Source organism: Heptranchias perlo, chromosome 10 (genome assembly GCF_035084215.1).
Source record: "Heptranchias perlo isolate sHepPer1 chromosome 10, sHepPer1.hap1, whole genome shotgun sequence".
Lineage (NCBI taxonomy): Eukaryota > Metazoa > Chordata > Chondrichthyes > Hexanchiformes > Hexanchidae > Heptranchias > Heptranchias perlo.
In genome coordinates this window covers 64,116,937-64,141,815 of record NC_090334.1, presented here as the reverse complement: position 1 = coordinate 64,141,815, position 24,879 = coordinate 64,116,937, and the positions used below count along the sequence as shown (strand labels likewise).

Sequence of the window (24,879 nt, the reverse complement as noted above, 5' to 3'; positions counted from 1 at the left end):
GCTATCAAAATTACAACTGTTGCCTTCTTTCTATATCACTCCTTTCCCTATTAGCTGACCAACGGCCAGACCATCAACGGCCGGACCACCTCCACCCGGTACTATTCTGTAACCCGTTAGAAGTTGTGCAAAGAATAGCTTGAATTGGCTTCTGACTGTCATTATTGTTTCAGGTTTGTTTGAAATGAAAGTCACCTCTGTGCCCCTGTGTGGTAGCCTAGTGGTTACGATACTGGACCAGCAACCCATGAGTTCAAATCTCACCATGGCAAGTTGTGAAATTGAATTCAGTAAAATATACTTTGCAGGCTGACACCAGAAAAAATGACCACAATGGGAACCTGCCACTTCTGCCCAGTCTGGCCTGCTTATGACTCTAGTCCCATAACGACATGGTTGGCTCCTAATGCCCTGAAAACAATTAGGGATGGACAATAAATGCTGCCTTGACAATGTCACCCACATCCTAAGAACAAATATTTTTTAAAAATTCATCAAATGTGCTCTTGCATTCATCACATTTCATGATTTCTGACTACTTGACCTAGGAAGAATATTGGGCAAATTATATTAAGCTGTTGCTATTAAGTTAAATTTTATAGAATCTTACAGCACAGAAGTAGGCCATGTGGCCCATCGTACCTGTGCCAACTCTTTGGAAGAGCTATCCAATTAGTCCCACTCCCCTGGTCTTTCCCCATAGCCCTGCAAATGTTTCCTTTTCAAGTACATCTCCAAATACCTTTTGAAAGTTACTAATGAATCTGCTTCCACTATCTTTTCAGGCAGTGCATTCCAGATCATAGCATCTTGTTATATAAAAAAATTGTCCTCATCTCCCTCTGGTTCTTTTGCTAATTATCTTATCTTAATTATCTGTGTCCTCTGGTTACCAACCACCCACCAGTAGAAACAGATTCTCCTTACTTACTCTATCAAAACCCATCATAACATTGCACAATTCTTAATTCTCCGCTTAATCTTCTCTGCTCCAAGGAGATCAATCCTAACTTCTCTGCTTTCTCCATGTAACTGAGGTCCCCCGTCCCTGGACTCATAAAGGATTAAATCCACAGAATGCACAGTTTGTGGGAATACCAATTTGATCCAGCCAAAACTACTGTCCAGTTGGTGTTTCGCTCATACCATGTCAGCTGAAAAACTTCCGTTAAGGCATTTCAATAGACATTTACACATTATATTGGAATAGTTTCTTTCATGTGAGCCCAATGATGGGCAGCTGCTAGTAGCCCACACCTGGAAAGTGTTAGTGGGCTTAATTGGCAGCTTGTCTGGCCAGTGCCTGGGTCGGAGAGCGGGACAAGGATTAGAGGTCAAACCTTTCGCTTCTTGTCTAGTTGGGCCAGAGATCAGTCTGCAGAAATCTGATGTGGAAGACAAATACAGTGAGAGCGCTTTCCTTAAGATTAGCACCAAGTAATTTCAGAGATTTCCTAGTCAGTGAAGTGAATTTATCCCGCGAACAGTGTGGCACGCTTTGTTATTTTCTGTTACGAGGAACATTATGAAATGGATCAAAATTCATTGTAAGCTTTATTCTGTTCATTCATATGTTTTTTAAAATACAACTTGCTGGTTTACATTGGATCTAATTTCGCTAGAGTGTTCAGCAGTCCACCTTCCCGAAGATAGGAGAACACACATGGGGATATGTGTGAAGTTAAGCCCCAAAAACCTGCTTTTTTGAGACTTAATGGAAATTTGGGGAATTCTTGATTTAAAACTGATTGTTGTAATTCCACAGCTAGACAATGGATCATTTTCACTACATTTGGAGGTGGATGAAATATACACTATAACCACCATTGCAGGAAATCGAGGCAGCTTTCCTGAACCCCCTGCCTCTCGGTCATTTCCCAAAGAGTATGAGGATGATTTTAATGTTGGTAAGTGAGCGTTTAAAAAGATTTTAAACCACCATAATTTGTTGTGTGTATCCAAATTAGATATAGTAAGATAAATACAAGTACCGCCACATTAAAGTATTTTGTACTCCGCACACTTTAGGAGTAAGACATAGTTTGGTAGTTTCTGAGGAAACCTGATACCAAACACACATGAAAATGTCATTCTTCATACACTTCACATAAAGTTGCAGGACCTGTACAATCGTGAGCACTTGTTTTTACCCCAGCTAAAGATTCTTTGTTCCTGGCATTGGACCTCTCTGCCAAAGTCTCCAGCCTAATTAATTTTAGTTTTTGAACAATTCATTGATCACCAGAATCTGAGTGTTCACCTACATCAAATGAATTTTGCAAGACTGCTAAATACTAAATCTAGTACAACATGTGCCTCAGTAACCTGATTCACATGTCTTATTAAAAAGTTCATGATTAATAGGCCATCAAACCCTTTATTTTTCCATCACCTTCTAGAATTCAGCACTCAAACATTTAATTTCCATTGGGGTTAATGTTCAAAAGTGTTTGTATCCAGTTTTACATGTATAGTGAAATTTTAACTTTAGTACTGAATTGTTATAATAGGTAAAACTTCTAGTTGCAACAGCAAACAATTGATTGTAATTATGTTGTACTTGTGATATCTTGGACTAATTTCCAGGAGGTTTTTCTTTAATAAAACTTCTGTTTCAGTTACAGTTAAAGATTCCCATACATGTGTGAGTTAAGACAGTTTATTTGAATAGATATTGCAAATAGAAAACTGATGCCTACTAGTATTTTTAAGCATCTTTAACAGTCAGTAACCTTATGCTTCATGACTCTGCATCATGGAAACCAAATCACACAATTTTACCCCATTACATTTATTCCTCCTCCAAACAGTTTATCCCACTGTAATTCTATTAATATGAATGCCTGGTTTTATCAATCCAACTGAGCAAAGTGTGAGCAACTTGGAGGTTGAGCTCGAGCTCAGTAAATTGTGTTTAAAATGGCTATTTTTAAAAATAAGAGGCACTGTTTTGTACTCTTTGTATTTTAAAATGTTACATTGAGATACCCCCAATCCCAGATATACACTCTGCAGAATTTTTCATGCCGCAGAATATGGTTGGGCTTACCACAGAAATTGGTGTTGACAAGTTGGTGATGGTGAAAAATGTAACAAAATTGGTTTAAGTTTGACTAGTGGTCTGATTTATTTAAAAGATCAAAGTCGTAAGCTTATACCAAATGCTAGATAACATAGGTAAATGTTCAGGATCTCCTTGAAGCCTACGCATTTATACATATAGAACAATACATGGTGTTTACAGACTGCCCCTGCAACTGCCCGTTGCCAAGGCAATCACCGTGTTCAGACAGAGAGGTGTCACCTGCAGAACCCCCGAATACACATTCAACAAAAAAACAAACAGGAAAAAAAACAGAGAAGAAAAACAGAGAGAGGCAGAAACATCCGGAAGGCAGAGAGAGCCAGCAAATGACCCATTATATTAAAAACAGATAACATTTGTTCGCTGGTGGGGTAACGTGTAGCGTGACATGAACCCAAGATCCCAGTTGAGGCCGTCCTCATGGGTGCGGAACTTGGCTATCAATTTCTGCTCGACGATTTTGCGTTGTCGTGTGTCTCGAAGGCCGCCTTGGAGTACGCTTACCCGAAGGTCGGTGGATGAATGTCCATGACTGCTGAAGTGTTCCCCGACTGGGAGGGAACCCTCCTGTTTGGCGATTGTTGCGCGGTGTCCGTTCATCCGTTGTCGCAGCGTCTGCACGGTCTCGCCAATGTACCATGCTCTGGGGCATCCTTTCCTGCAACGTATGAGGTAGACAACGTTGGCCGAGTCACAGGAGTATGAACCATGCACCTGGTGGGTGGTGTCCTCTCGTGTGATGGTGGTATCTGTTTCTGCCTCTCTCTGTTTTTCTTCTCTGTTTTTTTTCCTGTTTGTTTTTTTGTTGAATGTGTATTCGGGGGTTCTGCAGGTGACACCTCTCTGTCTGAACACGGTGATTGCCTTGGCAACCGGCAGTTGCAGGGGCAGTCTGTAAACACCATGTATTGTTCTATATGTATAAATGCGTAGGCTTCAAGGAGATCCTGAACATTTACCTGAGGAAGGAGGAAGTCTCCGAAAGCTTGTGAATTTAAAATAAAATTGCTGGACTATAACTTGGTGTTGTAAAATTGTTTACAATTGTCAACCCCAGTCCATCACCGGCATCTCCACATCATAGATAACATAGGCCAGTGTTTCTGTGCTTTTTTTCTTCTTCATTCAAACAATTGTAATATCCTTTTTTTCCACTGGTGTGGAGTTAGCATGGTTTTGATATGCTGGATATTGATATGGATGGAATTTTAAAAACAAACTTAATCTTGTTTTTTCAAATTGACGGTTATTCAGAGAATCCACCATTCAGTGAAGCACCCAATTTTGCTGACCAGACTGGAGTGTTTGAATACTTCATAAACTTCAGAGACCCTGGTGATCATGTGTTTACTCTGCGTCAGGTTGTAACACAACGACCTATAACTTGGGGAAGTGATGCTGACCAAACAATTAGTATTATTGGTGACTACAAGTGGTAAGGTTTAGTTTTTTTTAATTCAAATATTTGAACATCTGAATGTAAACAGAACTTTCCTTGCATGCATAATCTTTCTGATTAGTAAATTCATTAAATTTCATTTGCACCTGAACTTTTCATTGCACTCAAGTTAGTCTACAAAGTTTTTAAGCCTCACTATGTCTTGGGTGAGTTGACTTGTCCTGTTGCAATGGAGGTCTTGTGAATTTACTCATCTAGCAACCATCTGCCACTATATTGACCTTTACAGTTTTGTCATTTAATTAGTTTTTAAAAGATAGCCTTAAGAGCTAGCTTTTAGTCATAAACCATTTTTTGATCAAATTAAGTCCAGAAAGTTTAGGAAATGTTTGTCTAAGAAAAAAGGGATTAGCATAGATTAGATGGGGGGGGGGGAAGAAAGTACTTTAAAAAGAATGGGGTGAAATAGTGAGCAAGAAAGAGTACCCAGGAGTGTTAAAACTTAATTTCAAAATACCTGTAGGTGCGAATTTATATTCCAGTAATCAAGCAGCTCCAACTGACACTAAAGTTGATTTACTTCTGTAACACAGTTTTCAGTCTTTGTGGTGAGTGGCAACTGTCATTTTTCAATGGATTACAAAATAACCACTGATGACCTATCGTGAATATTATGTGAATTGATGATACCATATGTAAGATGGACCTCGGTTAAGTGATTGTAGTAACATTGAATTACAGTGGTGTTAGCAGATGAAAATTAGGTACTATTACTTGCAGTACACTGGATATATTCAGTAAATTAAATGTCAGAGACTTGACAGATAAAAAGATTTGAGTTCCTTGAATTGAATATCTATTGTAAGGAATCTTACAACACCAGGTTATAGTCCAAACTGTTGGACTGTAACCTGGTGTTGTAAATTCCTTACATTTGTCCACCCCAGTCCATCACCAGCATCTCCACATCATGAATATCTATTGTACCAAAAGGGCAGGAAAACACAACACTATATTATGGTGTTGCATTTGGGCAGCATGCAGATCAAGTAGTACTTTGGGATTGGGTGGGGCAGAGAAGAACAACTAGTTTGTGCCTTTGTTGCTGTTTTTCTCCCTAAGGGTTTGCACACTGCAGTGATGCATTGTAATGGGAGGCAATTTTGAACCCTGGGATTTAATTACTGGGGAAAAATTTTAAAACATTTGAACAGTTATGTTTTTGGGTTTTTGCACTAGTTATTTCCTTGGGTTCAGTGTCACTGGCCTCTCTTGTAAGCAGACTCCATGGGCTCGATTTTAGGAGCGTGTTTCCGGCGGGTTCCCAGCGGGGTGGCCCCGAAAATCCCGATCTCCGGTCACGTGACCGGATCGCGACGAAATCCCGGCCACTTCCGGGTACCGCGCTGACGTGCGGGGCTGCGCGCGCAAGCCCCGCTGGTGGGAATCCCGCAGGCAATTAAAGCCAGCGGGGTTCCACTTGAGAGTACTTACCTTGCTCGTTGTGGTCAGTTAATGAGCTGAAGCAGCTGTCAAAAGAGGAAGTGTGGGATTTTAGGTTCAAGGCAGTGAGTTTCCCACACTGGGGGAAACAGTCTCCCTCCAACCAGGCGTGTTGCAGCCAGCAGCCTGTGGCAGGTGCCAAGGTGCGCTCCACGGGGGAGAGCCCTCACCCACGCAGGAGGCCACCGCGTCACATAGGGCAACCCCTGCCCTCCACCACCCCCCGCCAAGCCAGAGGACAGACCGACACGAAACCGCAGCCCCAGTCCGAGGAACCACACACCTACCCTGCACAACCCCTCAGACCAACACCTGCCAGTTGGGTGGTGTGTGGAGACCCTCGGAGGACGAAGAGCATGACCAGCACCAGCAGCCTCGCAGTCCACGCCGTCCGCCGCAGGGTCGTGGATCCCCCCAACACGGTGTTGTTGCACGCCCACCTGCACAGCAGGAGGGAGGGCTACCGCAGAGAGAGACGCGTCGCAGAGGGCACTACCCTCGCCACAGGGTCCACAGACCGAGGCGCAGCTCCCCGGACCTCTCCGAGCAGCAGTGCACAGGGAGGCGCAGATTCGCTCGACATGTAGTCGTGGAGATCTGCAGCCTCTTTCATGCCGAGCTGCTCCTGGCTGGCCCCAGCACCAACTGCTTACCTGTCGTTGGCAAAGTCACCACTGCCCTCCACACCTTCTCCTCCGCATCCTTCCATGGTGCAGCCGGCTACACCGCCGATGTCTCTCAGTCGTCTGCGCGGACGAGCCCTGCAAATACACCTGCACCTACTCTGCAGTAACACGATGGGTGGCATCAGTGGTGGGTGCCTCATAGTGATACCCAGGAGCGGGCATTATTGGACACAACGGACAGGATTCGCGGAGACATGGCAGTGGTGGTGTCAATATAATGTGTGCTGTTTGTTGCTCTGAAATTCAATATGGGTAACACCCATGACAAACCCTCAGACACCCTTGTGCACCCCCTTCATGCTGACGAGACGTTTGCCTTACGCTGCCTACTGCACATATGTGATGCATGCCCTGTGGCTGCAACACAGGTGGTGGCAGGTTGAGTGAGGCTGGCCGTGAGGGAGATGCACGAGAGGGTGAGTATGGGATGGAGCAATGAGATTGTATGAGGAGTGGGTTGCGTGTTAGTGGCAGGGTGAGTACTGGCGAGGTGAGTAGGTGGAGGTAAGATGAGGATGGGGTGTGAGTGGGTATGAAGGGTGATGTGACAGAGTAGTGTTGGCGGTGCCGAAGGAGATGTGGGGTGGGGGCAGTGTTGTGGCAGACGGAGTGTAGGGGAAAGACTTCGTGTTCTCACTGCGGCTGACCTACTGCGGTCATTGCAGCGCCTCCTGCACTGTATGCAGGTGGGCGATATGTTGGTGGCGCAGGTGACCCCCTCTGCCACCTCGAGCCAGGCCTTCTTGGTGGCAGAGGCAGGCCGCTTCCTCCCGCCCGCCAGGTGGAAGATCTGTGTCCTCCCCCTCCTCCTCACCCCATCTGATGATAACTGGGGTGAGGCATCATTAAACTGGGAGCAGCCTTCCCCCTGGGCTGCTCCATGCTGCAATTTGTCCCATTGGTTGCAGCATCTGTCAGTGGAGGACTGCCCCTTTAACTAGAGAGCCTCCAGCTGACAGATCGTACTGCGCATGCGCAGCCCGACCGACGCACAGGCCAGCGCCGTGGACCCCGGAGGAGCAGGTAATTGATTCCTATTAGTGGGTTGCCTGCTACGATCGCGTGGGCAACCCACTAATTTCGCCGAGCGTGTTGACCACGCTCCCGGAGGACCACCCGCTGGGAACCCGCAGGCCTGCTAAATTCGGGCCCCATGTCCCTTATGAACCAGTGTGTGCCTTTACCTGTACAATATCTAGTTAAATGTAGCAAGATTCAAGGATCTGACAGATGCTGTCGTTACTGCCCTTTGGTTTATTGGTATGTATCTGATTAGATTTGTATCCCGAAAAGCCTCTGACTGACTTCTCTCTGCCTGTAATTCATCCAAAATATAGATCAAAATGAAACTATTTCTCATAACTGTATTTAGGTAGTCAACCATTCGCAGGATTGAAAACTGCCTTTCCACGCACAAATACTGCTGTCAAACAAACTTACTAACGGCCCTGCAGAATGCTTGTAATTGAATTGACCCACTGATCTGTTTCAATGACTTTCATAAACTTATGCTTGCAGGAAATTAATATTTGTCCAACCTTCCATCAGGGACGCTGCTGGGCAAATTACACTAATGGCTCGGCGCTCAACGGACATTAGCATATTAAACGACCCTGTTGTCCAAAGGAACAACCCTCAGCTCACATTGATGCTATTTCTGCAGGCTGCAAAGAATACGAGTAGTAACCAATTTTATCCGTGCATTTGCTGTGATTAGCTAGAAAGAGTCAAATAAATAATCCATCATAGATAAAAGTAGCTTTGTTTTTGTCACAGCAGGTAGAACTTGTTTTTTGGCCTGATACTTAAAAAAAAAAATCAGTTGAGTTCTGCTTATTGCCATTGTTAAAAGCACTGACTCAACTTGCGTTGAATATACTAAAATGTAGGCAAAAGTAGCTGTATATAAAGCTATGTATTTTTGAAGTGATGCCAGAGTTTTAGCGATGATTTTTAAAATATTGGAACATGTATTTGAGAAACAATCTGTAGCATACAGTAATAGTTGGTGCCCTTGATACAACCATAACTGATATCCATGTCTTTGCCACAAAACTGCGCTTTGATTTAATCATTGACCTTGTTTATTTTAGTTGACAGATGCTAACTAAAATCTTGTTTTTCTAGGAAAAACCTGACTATAACTTGTGACGTACTTATTGAGACAGCCAACACTGGAGGTGTGTTTATTGCTGGAAGGGTTAACAAAGGAGGGGAAGCTGTTCGACATGCTGAGGGCTTGTACTACTGGGTCTTTGCAGACGGGAAATACAAGGTTACAAGTGACCTCCGTAAGTAGTTTTTTTTTTCATTATAACTTCACACTTCTGTTACAATTGAGATTTACATTCAAAAAAAGATGTTTCACTACCTCATTTTAAGAAAATCACTTCCCTGTTCATTCACTCTCTAACCATAAATGTAGGCTGTAATCCAAGAGGGTGAGAACAGCAGTACTCTGACCTTTTAAGAGATTCCTGCAGTAGCTGTGAAAGGATGTAATTTTTTTTCCCCCGGTTCACCATTATGTTTAAGACCTTTTTTATCCATGGAATCTTAGTCCTGTTTTTCTCCCATCATCAGCTGCAGCCCCAAAACAGATTTTTTTTAAAAAAACAAAAACAGAAAATGCGAGCAATGCAAAGCAGGTCTAGCTCTGAAGCAAAAATGGTAGGTTAATGTTTTGGATGTAAACTGGTTCTTCGGTATTTTAAGATTTGCATGGTTCTGTTCTGTTTACTTTTAGTCCTCTTGCAGTGTATTTTCAGACAGCTGTCAACATTGTTTTCTGGCTTCAAGATGCATTTTTAATTTTCATATACTTTGAAACTTCCTTAATCTAAAGCCTAAGGTCTTTTTGATGAAAGTTAATGATAGCAGCTGGGAATCTACATTCTGCTCCAGGCCTTTTTTGGCGACAGGTCCATAATCTGTACTTATTCCAGGGCTCAATGTGAATGCTTGAACTGCTAGAAAATGATCTTGAAAGAAAGAATGACATCATTCAATCTTGCTCACACCAATGACATCCGAATCTACTGAGCATCTGCAGTATTTTGCTTTTGACATCTGAGTCTAGAGTCTCTATATAAAATCTAAGTATAAATGGTTTGAATTAGATTGAAAATTGAGTGTGGAACACGAAAGCCATTCTACAGCAACAATCCTATCATTCTTTATTATTGACAGATTATTATCTGATGGTCGTTGCAAACCTTAAGCAGGCCAACACCTGACCAACTACTTCAGCAATGTAAACGAAGAGTAGGTACTTTTTTTTTTATACAGTCATGGGATGTGGGTATCGCTGGCAAGGCCAGCATTTATTACCCATCCCTAATTGCTCTTGTGGTGGTGAGCCGCCTTCTTTTACCGCTGCAGTCCATGTGGTGAAGGTTCTCCCACAGTGCTGTTAGGTAGAGAGTTCCAGGATTTTGACCCAACGCGATGAAGGAACGGCGATATATTTTCAAGTCCGGATGGTGTGTGACTTGAAGGGGAACATGCAGGTGGTGGTGTTCCCATGCGCCAGCTGCCCCTGTCCTTCTAGGTGGTAGAGGTCGCAGGTTTGGGAGGTGCTGTCAAAGAAGCCTTGGTGAGTTGCTGCAGTGCATCTTGTAGATGGTGCACACTGCAGCCATGGTGCGCCGGTGGTGGAGGGATTGGATGTTTAAGGTGGTGGTTGGGGTGCTGATCAAGTGGGCTGCTTTGTCCTGGATGATGTTGAGTTTCTTGAGTGTTGTTGGAACTGCACTCATCCAGGCAAGTGGTGGGTATTCCATCACACTCTTGACTTGTGCCTTGTAGATGGTGGAAAGGCTTTGGGGAGTCAGGAGGTGAGTCACGCGCCACTGAATACCCAGCCTCTGATCTGCTCTTGTAGCCACAGGTATTTATGTGGCTGGTCCTGTTTAGCTTCTGGTCAGTGGTGACCCCCAGGATGCTGATGGTGGGGAATTTGGCGATGGTAATGCCATTGAATGTCAAGGGGAGGTGGTTAGACTCTCTCTTGTTGAAGATGGTCATTGCCTGGTACTTGACTGGCGCGAATGCTACTTGCCACTTATCAGCCCAAGCCTGGATGTTGTCCAGGTCTTGCTGCATGCGGAAGTTCTTCCTTAAAAGCATCAAAACTGATGCATAAGACAGACGTTTCTTAGATATGCTTCCTGGTTCCCTGGTTGTGTGAACAATGGCACTCAGCACATTGAGACAGATCCCAAAAATGCTGGGACACTATATGGGCACGATTTTAAAAGGGAATAACGGGTGGGTTGGAGGCAGTGAGGCATTCAAAATCGCAACCATTTCAGACCCACCTCAACCCACCCACTTCCGGTTTTCACCAGGGCGGGACAAGAAGCGGGCGACTAAACCTCTCCCAGGAGGTGGCTTGGTGATTAAAAACTTTCAAGGAGGCTCCGTTTTTCTACAGTTTCCGATTTCAACCCCGCAGGGCTGGGATTCCCGGGCCTTCTCCTTCACACCCACGTGAAAGGAGGCGAGAAGGCCCAAAACTAACAGGTAAGTGCCTAGAAAGGCACAGCTTGTGGGCCCGGAGGAGCCCGAGTGCTTCCCCGAGGCCAAATGAGCCTACCTGCAGCGACCCGCTAATTCGGACCCCCGCAATGACCCCCAATACCGCCCCCATGACTGACCTCCGATCCCTCCCCTCATGACAGACTCCCCCTGCCAACCCATGCCCCCCCTCCCCCACCAATCCATACAAACAAAGACTTATCTGAAGACTTACCTGAACACGTCCTCTCCCTGGCTGCTCTCCAGTCCGACTGAGAACAGCCTGTCAATCAGGCCGGTCAGTCGGACGGCAAACCGACAAAAAAAAAGACATCCTTACATCAAAATTGTAAGGGCATCCAGGAAACACGTACTTTCGGGTTTCCTGTCTGCAATTTCACCCCCCTGCCCCCTTCCCGACTCAGGGTCAAAATCATGCCCTATAAATCACTAAAGGAGCCCTTGTTTCCAAGAAACTTTAAAAGAGCATTGAACTTGGCTCAGTTTGTGAGATATCATGATTACCTGAGAGACTGAGTCAGTTAGCCCTGGTGTCTATGTGGAGTCGACAGATTCTAGCCTGAACGCTTTATAGGTTGTCTGTGTCAGCCATCATCAGTCAAAGCAAATGATGAGACATTGAGGAACATTACCTAGCTTGAGGAGAAAAATCACTCCTGTAGTTCCAAGTGCACTGACTATGATTCCATTAATGCTTCTAAATTTAGGCCCCCTTGTGACCCTGCAAATGTTGTTTTTAATAGGACTCCATATAGGAACTGTTTCATCCAGTTTTGCCAACCTTGCTAGTTTTTGAAAGACAGTATGATTTTCCTCATTTTTAAATGTTGTTAGCATCCATCTATAAAGTTCACTTAGAAAAGAAGGGACTGTTTTCTTGTTTCTTTCCATGATCTGTCTGTCCTCCTGTTTTGTTAAAAAAAAAACAAGATGTAGAGAAGATGTTTCCACTTGTGGGGAAGCCCAAAACTAGTGGCCATAAATATAAGGTAGTCACCAATAAACCAATAGGGAATTCAGGAGAAACTTTTTACCAAAAGAGTGGTAAGAACGTGCAACTCGCTACCACAAGGAGCAGTTGAGGCGAGTAGCATAGATACATTTAGGAGGGAGCTGGATAAGCACATGAGGGAGAAAGGAATAGAAGGATATGCTGATACAGTTAGATGAAGATAGGTGGGAGGAGGCTCGTGTGGAGCATAAACGCCAACATAGACCAGTTGGGTCGAATGGCCTGTTTCTGAGCTATAAATTCTATGTAATATTTTTTACCTACAGCAAGTCCTCAGCAAGCAATCCCAGGTCAGGTATAGCACAGGCTCTGAGCAGAATAAAAATCTGTTTACACTACCTGAGTGTTATGTTTTCACACAACTTTAGAGGAACACTTTCTACTTACACCAGTCTAATGTTTCCATTTGCTGTGCCAGCGATTAGTGTGGCTTATAATTGAGTTTATCTAGGGATTCAACCCATTAAGTGAATTCAATAGACTGCACAACACATTTTAAAAACCTTGAACTGTCTGAGATTACTTGCATTTAACTCCTCAATCCGAGTTAGATTGAATCATGATCCCAGAGGTGGAAGGATATTTCTAACCTACTAAGCAACCTAGTCCCACTTTTACATTCATATTTTGACTGGTAATGGCAATAAAGCATTGAATGTCCTTTATAACAAAAAAAAGTTGCTTTTTTTTTTGCCTCCGTTATCAGTGACCCAGTAAAAAAAAATAATGGGAATGAAACCACTTTGAAACATGTGATTGTAATTACTGACCTTTAGTGAAGAGAAAATGGACATTCTTCTCTTTTCATTCAAAGGATTTTCACCCCAAATACTGAGACACATTTCTGTGAGCAATATTTATTAAAATGTAAACCAGAAACTTTTTCAGAAAAGCTTGTCTCAGAACTGTCTGGAGACTGATTTGGAACTGATAGTTGGCAATTCAAGCGATTCCACAACCAACGGATCAGATCAAAGCTCTGCAGTCCTGCCACATCCAGTCGTGAATGGTGGTGGACAATTAAACAATTAACGGGAGGAGGAGGCTCTGCAAACATCCCCATTCTCAATGATGGCGGAGTCCAGCACGTGAGTGCAAAAGACAAGGCTGAAGCGTTTGCAACCATCTTCAGCCAGAAGTGCCGAGTGGATGATCCATCTCAGCCTCCTCCCGATATCCCCACCATCACGGAAGCCAGTCTTCGGCCAATTCGATTCACTCCACGTGATATCAAGAAACGGCTGAGTGCACTGGATACAGCAAAGGCTATGGGCCCCGACAACATCCCAGCTGTAGTGCTGAAGACTTGTGCTCCAGAACTAGCTGCACCTCTAGCCAAGCTGTTCCAGTACAGCTACAACACTGGCATCCACCCGACAATGTGGAAAATTGCCCAGGTATGTCCTGTCCACAAAAAGCAGGACAAATCCAATCCGGCCAATTACCGCCCCATCAGTGTACTCTCAATCATCAGCAAAGTGATGGAAGGTGTCGTCGACAGTGCTATCAAGCGGCACTTACTCACCAATAACCTGCTCACCGATGCTCAGTTTGGGTTCCGCCAGGACCACTCGGCTCCAGACCTCATTACAGCCTTGGTCCAAACATGGACAAAAGAGCTGAATTCCAGAGGTGAGGTGAGAGTGACTGCCCTTGACATCAAGGCAGCATTTGACCGAGTGTGGCATCAAGGAGCCCTCGTAAAATTGAAGTCAATGGGAATCAGGGGGAAAACTCTCCAGTGGCTGGAGTCATACCTAGCACAAAGGAAGATGGTAGTGGTTGTTGGAGGCCAAGCATCTCAGCCCCAGGGCATTGCTGCAGGAGTTCCTCAGGGCAGTGTCCTAGGCCCAACCATCTTCAGCTGCTTCATCAATGACCTTCCCTCCATCATAAGGTCAGAAATGGGGATGTTCGCTGATGACTGCACAGTGTTCAGTTCCATTCGCAACCCCTCAGATAATGAAGCAGTCCGAGCCCGCATGCAGCAAGACCTGGACAACATCCAGGCTTGGGCTCATAAGTGGCAAGTAACATTCGCGCCAGATAAGTGCCAGGCAATGACCATCTCCAACAAGAGAGAGTCTAACCACCTCCCCTTGACATTCAACGGCATTACCATCGCCGAATCCCCCACCATCAACATCCTGGGGGTCACCATTGACCAGAAACTTAACTGGACCAGCCATATAAATACTGTGGCTACTCGAGCAGGTCAGAGGCTGGGTATTCTGCGGCGAGTGACTCACCTCCTGACTCCCCAAAGTCTTTCCACCATCTACAAGGCACAAGTCAGGAGTGTGATGGAATACTCTCCACTTGCCTGGATGAGTGCAGCTCCAACAACACTCAAGAAGCTCGACACCATCCAAGATAAAGCAGCCCGCTTGATTGGCACCCCATCCACCACCCTAAACATTCACTCCCTTCACCACCGGCGCACTGTGGCTGCAGTGTGCACCATCCACAGGATGCACTGCAGCAACTTGCCAAGGCTTCTTCGACAGCACCTCCCAAACCCGCGACCTCTACCACCTAGAAGGACAAGGGCAGCAGGCGCATGGGAACAACACCACCTGCACGTTCCCCTCCAAGTCACACACCATCCCGACTTGGAAATATATCGCCGTTCCTTCATTGTCGCTGGGTCAAAATCCTGGAACTCCCTTCCTAACAGCACTGTGGGAGAACCGTCACCACACGGACTGCAGCGGTTCAAGAAGGCGGCTCACCAACACCTTCTCAAGGGCAATTAGGGATGGGCAATAAATGCCGGCCTTGCCAGCGACGCCCACATCCCGTGAACGAATAAAAAAAAAGAGAGCACTGCAAGCTTTCAGTAGTTAATGAATGATTTTTATCTTGCAGCTGGTAAGATTGTGTTGGCTTCAGGTCAGTCGGGTACACGTGCAGGAAAATGGCATACCCTCACTCTCAGCATTCAGGTAAATGCGATATAGTTTTTTTTAAAAAGAGTTTGCCCCTTTATGGAGTTCTATATCATATATTCAACTCCAAATCTTAACTGTCTTTCAAAGGAAAATGAAACAAGGAGGAATTTCTGATGGCTGGCTGATGAGCAGAATACTGATTAATTTTTCAGTTCTCCAATCACATGGAAGAATTGTCTTGCAATGTTTGCAGAATCTTAGTAACCTGAGGCTCATATGTTTGGCATTCTGATCTTTGCGGAGGTGATTTACCTTCATAAAGCAACCTTAAATTGTTAGTTTATTTCTCTCTCAACACGGACGTCACTGTAATTGTTGCTCTGCTTTTAAACTAAGGGATTATAATCTAATACCAAAAGTTACATTTACAATGTAGTACATTAAGGCTTAAATATTTCTAAGCAGCCAAGTTTAATCATCTTTAAGGGAACACCTGTGATTTTGCTCTCTTTGCATGGTTGCTATCACCCACAATATCACTTTAATTTGTTGATTTTTGCATAATTTTCTCATGTAGTTCACATATTACATAGAGAGGAAGAGAGAGGGTCAAATAGAATGGAGTTTTTTTAATGTGATTTATTTTCTCTTAGTAGCACATCCAAAAAATATTTCTTCAGGATCAAGCAAGCAATTGCTGATTGAAACCTAGCAACCAATTATAAATGAGTTGTCACTCCTGTTTTTCCTCCTTTGTACCTATCTGGTCAAAGCAGTTGAGCAGTTCTAGACTTTCTTTTATTCTGTGGCTATTTGTTCATTTACTTTTGCTGAGCTTTTCTGCTGCTGTGCCATAATAGTTCACTGAAAATGAGACACAAATAGTTGAGAAATCTGGAGCTGTTTTGACAGGAAATAAATCATAATGTTTTTTAAGATTAAATAAAAATGTAAATGTTTTTGAGGGATTCTGCTCCCAGTTTACTCATTTTTAATAAATTTTGATTTTAAATTTATTAGCAATATACTTTATAAAGAACCAGAAATGGTATATAGAGCCATATTGACTTACTGTGAATAAAACTATTTTAAGGAAGTCATTCACCTTTTTAATTTCATTCTCTCTCAGGGCAATTTAGCACATGGACTATTGAATGGCTACCCACTGTGGAAGAATGTTAATGTACTGCAACCACGCAATGGCTGGGCAGCTATTGGAACACGTACCTTTGAACTGGCTCAGTTTGATAATTTTCATATACAGGCTAGTTAACTATAAGTAAATCCATTCCTACAAATCTTAAGCACACTGCCTTAATATTGTTTGCTGCATTCGTAATCTTGAAGTGCCACGAATGGAAAAACACCCAAAGTGTGTTTCTCTGCTCTTGTACAATTAAATACTGGAGGCAGTTACTTAATTAACCTAAGAGGAAGCTTAAATATTTCATTGCGATCCATCTTGCTATTAAAAATTGTAAATGTAATATTTTACTTCCAATACTTCGGTAAGTGTTACAAAATGTGGAATCCAACTTATAACATTGCATTTCAACCAGAGGTTTGTGGTTAGATATGTAGAGCAAATATCTGCTCGTGTATGCCAGGAATGAACTACAGCAGGGTGAATGGATGGTACTCCATCTCCAGGTTTTACAGGAATCTAGTTTGTAGGGTGGAATTCTTAAATCATTTATTCACTTTCTCACAGTAGCATCTTAATCCTTGTGATTTTTTTTTTTCAATCCTATTTTTCATATCAGGCCTTTTTCTGGATTTCCAACTTTGTTTTTCGCAAACACAACTTACTCCACAATGAAGAGAGAGATCTTCCAAACACATTTTTATCTTATTGTCTGTGGTTGAAGCACACCCCAATAGCCCAACATTTCTAACATTTTATGGGAGTAGGAGACCTAAGTACTGTTCTTGTCATCACCAAACAATTTGACTATGATTTTTCCTTCCTCTGCCCCAGCTTAGGTTAGGTGGTGTGCTTTTCACAAGTGTCAGACTTGACCTCACCTGAACCTGGCTCTGACTCTGGGTTCAACTCATGTAAGTTGCCTGAGTGAGCACAGGGCAAGACTTCTGCTTGGGAATCAGCACTCGCTGAATATCAGGGAAGGGAATTTTTGCGATGCCGTGAGCCTTAAAGCATGCAAATTCTAGGTAGATTTATGGCATGCTGGCTACTGTCAAAACAGCACAGTGCAGCCCTTTGGGGAATGGGAACCCCCATCCAGCTCCAATCAGTCTCTGAAAAGACAGGAAACACAGCCCTTTGCCCAGCATTCACTTCATTTGGCACATGGAGGACCCCTGCAACCAGAGATAGTTAAACCGCTGATGGGGTGTAATTAAAGTGTGACAAGTTCACATAGGCAGTTTCCATTCTAAATGTGTACATAGGAATTTTAATCGAAATATATAAAAATGTGGACAGAATGTATTGGTTCAGAATAACATCTGTACCCCAGGCCCAATTATCCTCCACTCTTTAAGCCTCCTTCACCTGAAGATTACACTTGAACTTAACTCCCTGTGTGCAGCACCACAAGAAATCAACTGGCATATTTGCATAAATATACTACTGTCATCCATATACCAAGAACAAAAAAAGAATCTTGCTTTTGACACGCACTTCCAGTCCACAAATCCGATTTCCTGTGTCATGCTTTTTAACATTATTTAACATTGAAACTGCTGGTGTGAACATTTCTAATGGAAAATCGGTAGGCAGACTTTGTATGTAAACAGAGGAATCCGATGAGGTGGTTGGAGCCCCGCACCAGAATGCTGTCCTAAATTTCCCCAGGATGTTGAATCCAGGCAGGGCAGACTCAGATATTGAACCACAAAGTCTCCTTGCAATAGTTAGTACATTCTTTCGAGAGAGAGAGAGAGAGAGAGAGACCACAGCTGAGCTTAGAATCACTGTCAGCTCTCAAGATGCCCAAGAGCACCGGGTCTGAACAATCCTTTAGGTAATTCTGCATCCTTCCCACTACTCCTAATTCTGAGGATACTAGAAAGTATAAGCAGAATTAATCAGCCTCTTACAATTTATATCTGAATAATAATGCCCTTCATGAAATATATTTACAAATTCCCCTCTGTTTTAATGTAGAATGGCCTAAGAGATCCCAGTTTTCAGCAGATTTTATAAGACATTAGTTTTATTATAGATAGGTACCTATGATTGCAGCATGCTGGTTTCTAAGTCCTTGTCATTTTGGCCACTTGAGTAAAAGCTGTGCTGGAAGATAATTGCTGGTGATTCAAATTCATATTGCACTCCTTTGCACTATGCCGTGGCAAACTACTTACTGAGGGACCTAGGAGCAGGCCGTCTGATTCCTCTCTTAGTAAGGGAATGGTGTGTTGCGTGAAAGAGAGAAGGGGTGAGGGGGCGGAGGGAAAGTAAATCTTGTGTATTATACCTTTTTAGAGATTTTTGGAAAATGTATTTTTATTGTAATTGTAGATGACTACTTTCCTTCATGATCTATGGCTCTGTTGCAAAATGGAAGAAATACAGACATCATTTCACATCAATGTTTAACTAAAAGAGCAAGGTTATTTAGCATTTAATCAATATATTTCAAAATGTTCCATCATCTGTTTGTGGTGCACCCAGAATAAAAGAGTTACAAATAGCAGTAATATAATTGGACACGTTTTAGTTGATATCAGGATTGGATGATTTAAAAACCCATGGCAATATATTAGTCCACACAAATTCCTTACTTGGAAAGAGAGTTTGTGAAACATGGCACAAGGACATGACTAACCTATTTTTGTAAATTTAACAGGAGATGAAGAATCATATTTCTGGGGTCTGAATCTATATCTATCTTATATCTGTGTGCACTTTCTGTCTGTGCCACTTGACATCCTGTTACGTTTTTGTTGTATTTATTTGGAAATTTCTATGACCACACTTGGGAAAACAACTATGCAAACACTTCACTGTGCAACTCAATGGCTAGATTGCACAATCTGGTCACCGGGTTTTCACAATTTTCAAAATGCTTTCTGAAATTTCTTTTGTCATTTTTTCCTCAGAAACTGAAATTTCAGAAAATGAAAAAAAATTCACAAAGTTACATATTTCACAATAACATGATTACATTTATCAATTGAATTGTCATTTGTATCTTCTAATGCCTTCATTAAAGTTTTTATTTGAGAACTCAGTTTCTCCCAAAAGCCTGGGTTTGGAGTTGATATTTTTGTCCTGAGCTGTAATGTTGTGAGCTTTGGGTCGGTTGCAAACAAGCCAGCACCATGACTTGGGATGGCATCTCTTAACTTGGGCAAGGACAGGTTGAAGTTTTACTTGTACTTACACTGGTGTATCAGGAATTTCCAGGCCTGAGATTCTAATTTCTAGAACCTTTTGAGATGGAGGGAATGGCAAATACGTACTTTCTTTCCTCATTCTTTTATTAAAAAAAATGTTTAAAGTTGAGTTTTTAAAGCAAACAGCCTCCTAGAGGGAAGGTAGGGTACGAGGGGCAGAGGGAAACTGGTTGAGAATTAAGAGGTTTCTTGCCACCTGTCCTCGAGGGAGCAAGTGCAAGGGAGGACAGTGGGTGGACGATTAAGGGTGAGGTGAGTGACAAGGCGGAGGAGAGGATAAAGGGATGGAGCGGGTAGTTTAGAGGGAAAGAGGAAGGAGTGGTGATTGGACTGAGGAGCTGGTAAGAAGTGGAATGAATATTGAAAATGAGTTGTGGACGTGATGAGAGTGAGGGGTAGGGAAAATACAAGTGTTTAGAGGAGGGGGTTGGAAAGGAGCTGTTGAAGGCCACATTTTTCCCACAATCCCCACTACAAAGCCAGCCTGCAGTCTTTGGCTCTTTTTCCTGCCACCCACCACCTGACATCTCAAAAGAAAATGAGAGCGAGAAGACTTGAGCACGTACTCTAGGCTGACACTCCCATGCAATACTGAAGGACTGCTTAATTGTTGGAGGTGCCATATTTCAAGAGTGATATTAATCTGAGGGCCCGTCTGCTTGTTCTGGTGGATATTAAAAATTCTGTTTAAAGAAGAGCAGAGAGTCATGGACAACATTTCTCCTTCAACCAGCAGCAGTGAAAGAAAACCAGATTATTCAGTTTATTGCATTTGTGGGACCTTGCTGTGCCTGATAAGTAAGTTATTCTACATTAAAGTAATTCATTGTACGTGAAATATTTTGAGATCTGATTAAAATGCTTTATAAATACAAGCTTCTTGCATGCAAGATTGAATAATTATTTGAAAGCACTGTTCCCAGCAGCATTAGGATTTGTATCAATTTCATTTGCTTTCACCTGAAGTCCACAACAGAAGTTGCATTTTAATGCATTTCTTGCATAGTTATTTAAAAGTTATTACGTCTACAAATATTGCACTAAAATAAATTTTAAGGGTCACCAATTTTGATAATTACCATAATCTTCAGTAACCTGTCATTCCATCTTGGCGTTCACCAGCAGTAAACTGGTGACAACTCAGATTTTGCAACACCTTTCAGCATATTCATCTTCAGTTCTTCAGTTTAAGGTATATGCAATATGTTTCTGTAATTATCCATTACTACTTGTAAAGAGTGCAGACCTGAACCAGACAAATTAGTAAATTAGGAGACTAAATAATGGATGAGCCTGTTTTTCAAGGCAAAGAAAAATGAGTTTGTAAACACCTTGACGTAGTTTCATTACTCGACATCATTTCATATTGACTTAAGGATGATGACTGCCATGGTGTTGAATGAAATTGGCAAGACATGCAGTTACTGTAGTTTCAAGGCAAGATTTCACCACACTCGAGGTCGGAGTGTGTAAGGATAATTGGAAGCTAATTTTGTTTTTAAGTCAAGCAGGTCATCCCAGTAATGTGGGGAAGTATAGCATATTCATTATTTTGCATTATTATGTAAAGGCAAGTTGTACTGAATAAGTCTGATTATAACTGTTGCTCTGTATGTTCACTTGCTGTGAAATAAAGCAGCTTGACAAATCATATCTGGCCTTGTCTTACCAAATGTTATCTTAATCCACCTTCAAAAAGATTGAAGAGGCGTGTTGGCACACAAAGATCCGGTTCAGATCACGAGGGTACTACTGTTACACCCCTGGGTTATGAAATTTTATAATTAGATATTAGGTGATATGGGTATACCCCTAAACTCAAGATGTTCAGACCACTAATGGGAGTAAGTAGCACTGATGTAACAGAGAATATCTAAGGCAAGATCCTAAATTTGTAAGAATAAGAATACTGATGTAATTGTGAAAAGTGATCTGGTTTTATAATTTTGTCGTCAAAATATGTGGCTTCATTCAAAAGCACAATATAGGGCATTAAGCATGCTTGCAGATCATGTAGGCCCCTTCAAATGTATGAAATAAGCTTATAGTTCTACTTGTGTTCTACCTCTGCCTCCATCCTTAACTCCATAGCCGCCATTGTGCTGTCTAGCTGCTTATTTGGCATCAATCCTGGATGAGTAAGAACTTTCTGCAACTTAGTTGGCAAATGAATCCATCCTGTTCATCTCCCACCAAAAACTCTGCATGCTAACCTGTTATTTCATCCCCCTTTCTGGCTGTTCTTTAAGGCTGACCCCTATTTTTCTAGTTTAACTGAACTGAGCCTCAATCTTCATATCCCTGTTATTGCTAAAACAACTATTTTTACATCAGCAGCATCACCTGTTACAACCTTACCTAACTTCCAGTGCCACTGAAACTCTTATTCATACCTTCATCACTTCTAGGCTTGATTATGCCACCATATTCCTTGTTGACTTTCCATATTCCACCCTTTTATAAACTGCAACTTTTTCAAAACTCTGCTGCTTGCATCTGGGCTCTTTCCCCATTGTATTGGAATTCACGAATCTCCATAGGCCCCAAAGCATCAAAACTCAAATTCTTGTCCTCATCTGCAAGTCCATTTATGTCCTCTCCCTTCTGCAAACTTCTCCAGGCCTACATGCCATTCTTGCTGAGTCCTGCCTCTTTTGCACCCCACTCCACCTTATCTATGTTCACAAATCCTTCAGCTGCCTCAGTTCCATGCTCTGGAACACTCTGTCTGCTTTTCTCCCCTCCAAAAGCCTCCTCAAAACCTACTTTGATCATGTTACTTCCCATAACCTTTTTATACATTTCTGCTTGGTGTCTGTTGTCTTTGTGAAGCGCTGAGATATTTTATGTTAGACATAAAAATGTGAGTTATTATTACTTTGACAATGTAGGGAATGAATTATAGCCTATGAAAGATTACTTATAAAAGAATGAGTGCCTGCATAATCGTTCTTGTAATTATGCAACTTTCCCAAAACAGGATATTAATTTCAATCACAGCAAACTCTTTCTGCAAGTTATCCTAATGTTCAAAATTTCCTATCTAGATATGCCATTTGCTAAATATTTTTGTGTTGCACTGATCATTTCTAACAAACAGAGATTGCAAACACATTCCAGTGATTGTTTTTAGTTAATATTTGACCTTTTTTTTCATGGACTTTGTCATGGTTTATGGAGTAAGCGTTTTGTTTGATAGTAAAACTGGTGAGCAACTGAAACTAGTATGCTCAAGCTAAATAGTGTCTGTTGGCAATTAATGGCAAAAATATTTTTATATCTTTCTATTTTAACATCCATTCAACCTGTCTTCTACCACAAGTAAATTAATATCTTCAAAAAAAATGAAGCTGTCTTCACTTTTTAAATAGAGATTTTCTATCTGGGTTTTATAAACAAAGTAGATCACAAAAAGATTATTATAAACACCTATATTAACCCTAAATAATTTATTTATATTAGTTGTGTATTTAGCAGATAAGATGTGAGTATTTCTACACATAAAACTTTAATCAACAGACTATGCAGAAAAGAAATAGCTTGATGGGAAAAATACAAAATCTTAAACCATCCATATTTAGTTTTCTAAATAATTTAGCCAGTTATAGCAGAAATGGTCCATATGAAAGCAGCAATTAAAAGTAAATTTGCAGGGCCAATATCACTGTTATCCAAGAAATACATCTGCAAAAAGGCCCTTAGAGGGATAGGCTTGGTGGATTACAAAGGGTTTCTTTGGTGTAGTGACACTGATTTGGATGACAGTCTAGAAGAATGAAGCAGTTTATTTACTGCAAGCACAAGGTCTATTAATGTAATTCGCTCAAGTACGTTCTCAGAAATGGCCTCCACTCTTCAGCAAGGTCAAATCAAAGACCCTTGGCTTCTCTACAGACAGGTTGTGAATTAGACAAATCCAGTTTCTAAAATACTTTTCTCTGAGCACCTGGATGAAAAAATCTTGACAGCAGCTTCTTAAGGGTCTAGGGTACAGCAGCATGACAGAATGATCAAGTAGAAATGGATGATTACCTTTTGCAAGTCCTGATAAGTGTAAATAAAAACTTGTAGGGGATAAAGGAAAGATGACATTTTGCACTTCAGCAGATAGATTATCCCTGACAGAACCTAACTTATTCCAGTAACCAACATTTTGCCATATCTGGAATGGATACTTCTCATTGTTCTAGGTAGTCTCTGCCTGAGAATCATCGAATCTTACAGCACAGAAGAAGGCTATTTGGCCCATCGTGCCTGTACTGGCTCTTTGAAAGAGCTATCCAAATAGACCCACTCCCCTGCTTTTTCCCCATAGCCCTGCAATTTTCTCCCCTTCAAGTATTTATCTAATTCCCTTTTGAAAGTTACTATTGAATCTACTTCCACCACCATGCAATGCATTCCAGATCATCATAACTCTCCGTGCAAAGCAAATTCTCTTTTTTGCTAATTATCTTAAATCTGTGTCTTCCAGTTACCAATCCTTCTGCCAATGGAAACAGATTCTCCTTATTTACTCTATCAAAACCCTTCATAATTTTGAATGCCTCTATTAAATCTCCCCATACCCTTCTTTGCTCTAAGGAGAACAATCCCAGGTGTTTCTCCACGTAACTGAAGCCCCTCAGCCCTGGCACCCTGCACCCTCTCCAAGGCCTTGATATACTTCCTAAAGAACTGCCCAATATGGTGATTATCTGCCCTTTAATTATAATCTGACCTGATGTTTTCCTATAATGATGACAAAAAAATTCAGATTTTTTTCCAACTAATTTTCTCCTGCAATGAAGTGAACTGTACCATCCTTTCCTCTGCATAATTCGAAGGCTGGATCCATGAACTATTTAATGTAGACATTTGTGCACCAACACATTCCACTGTGCAAAAATATATGCTTAGGAATCAATGGCCAATCAAACCACTATTATCCCACAATCTTAACAGTTCTAGCATCTATCTAGAATAATTCCATCTGGGAGATTGGATAGAGATTTCCAAGATTACATAACAACACCGCCTAAATTAAATTTTAATCAGTAATTTGTGTGATACATTTGGAAATGTTTCTCAGACATGATAAGGCACTATATAAATACAAGTCTTTTTGTTCCAAAAGGTGACATCTTTCTTTGGATAAAGAGTCCATTTCCTGTGTGAAATGTTTTAAGTGCTTTCAACTTCACACTGCCATTTTCAGCCTCTTGCATTTGTCAGATTACAGGTTTATCCTTTAGTATTCACTTTATCTGATTTATAGATAGTTTAAATATTCCTCTACTAACACAGGTGGGTATGGAGATGCCAATGCAAGTTTTGCACATATTCTACTGAGAATTTTCTTTGTGTTCTAAGGCATTTTTTGTTTCTAAATCTGCACGGAGGCGAATGTTGTAGCCCAA

At 42.0% G+C, this 24,879-nt stretch overlaps 1 protein-coding gene across 5 annotated transcripts in view; it reads left to right on the top strand.

Annotated features, from left to right (window-relative positions):
* Nucleotides 1-19,327, top strand: part of LOC137326659 (galactocerebrosidase-like) — a 63,397-nt gene extending 44,070 nt beyond the window's left edge. For 4 of the 5 annotated variants that reach the window (XM_067991960.1, XM_067991958.1, XM_067991959.1 and 1 more), the window contains 5 exons: nt 1,766-1,907; nt 4,340-4,520; nt 8,801-8,964; nt 15,093-15,169; nt 16,245-19,327. In XM_067991960.1, the coding sequence (XP_067848061.1) occupies nt 1,766-1,907; nt 4,340-4,520; nt 8,801-8,964; nt 15,093-15,169; nt 16,245-16,388 (708 nt within the window). In that variant the 3' untranslated portion in view covers nt 16,389-19,327. Of the gene's footprint in view, nt 1-1,765; nt 1,908-4,339; nt 4,521-8,800; nt 8,965-9,862; nt 9,938-15,092; nt 15,176-16,244 lie in introns of those variants that run through there. The other variant, XM_067991961.1, reaches the window with a different exon arrangement.
* Nucleotides 19,328-24,879: the final 5,552 nt, after the last annotated feature.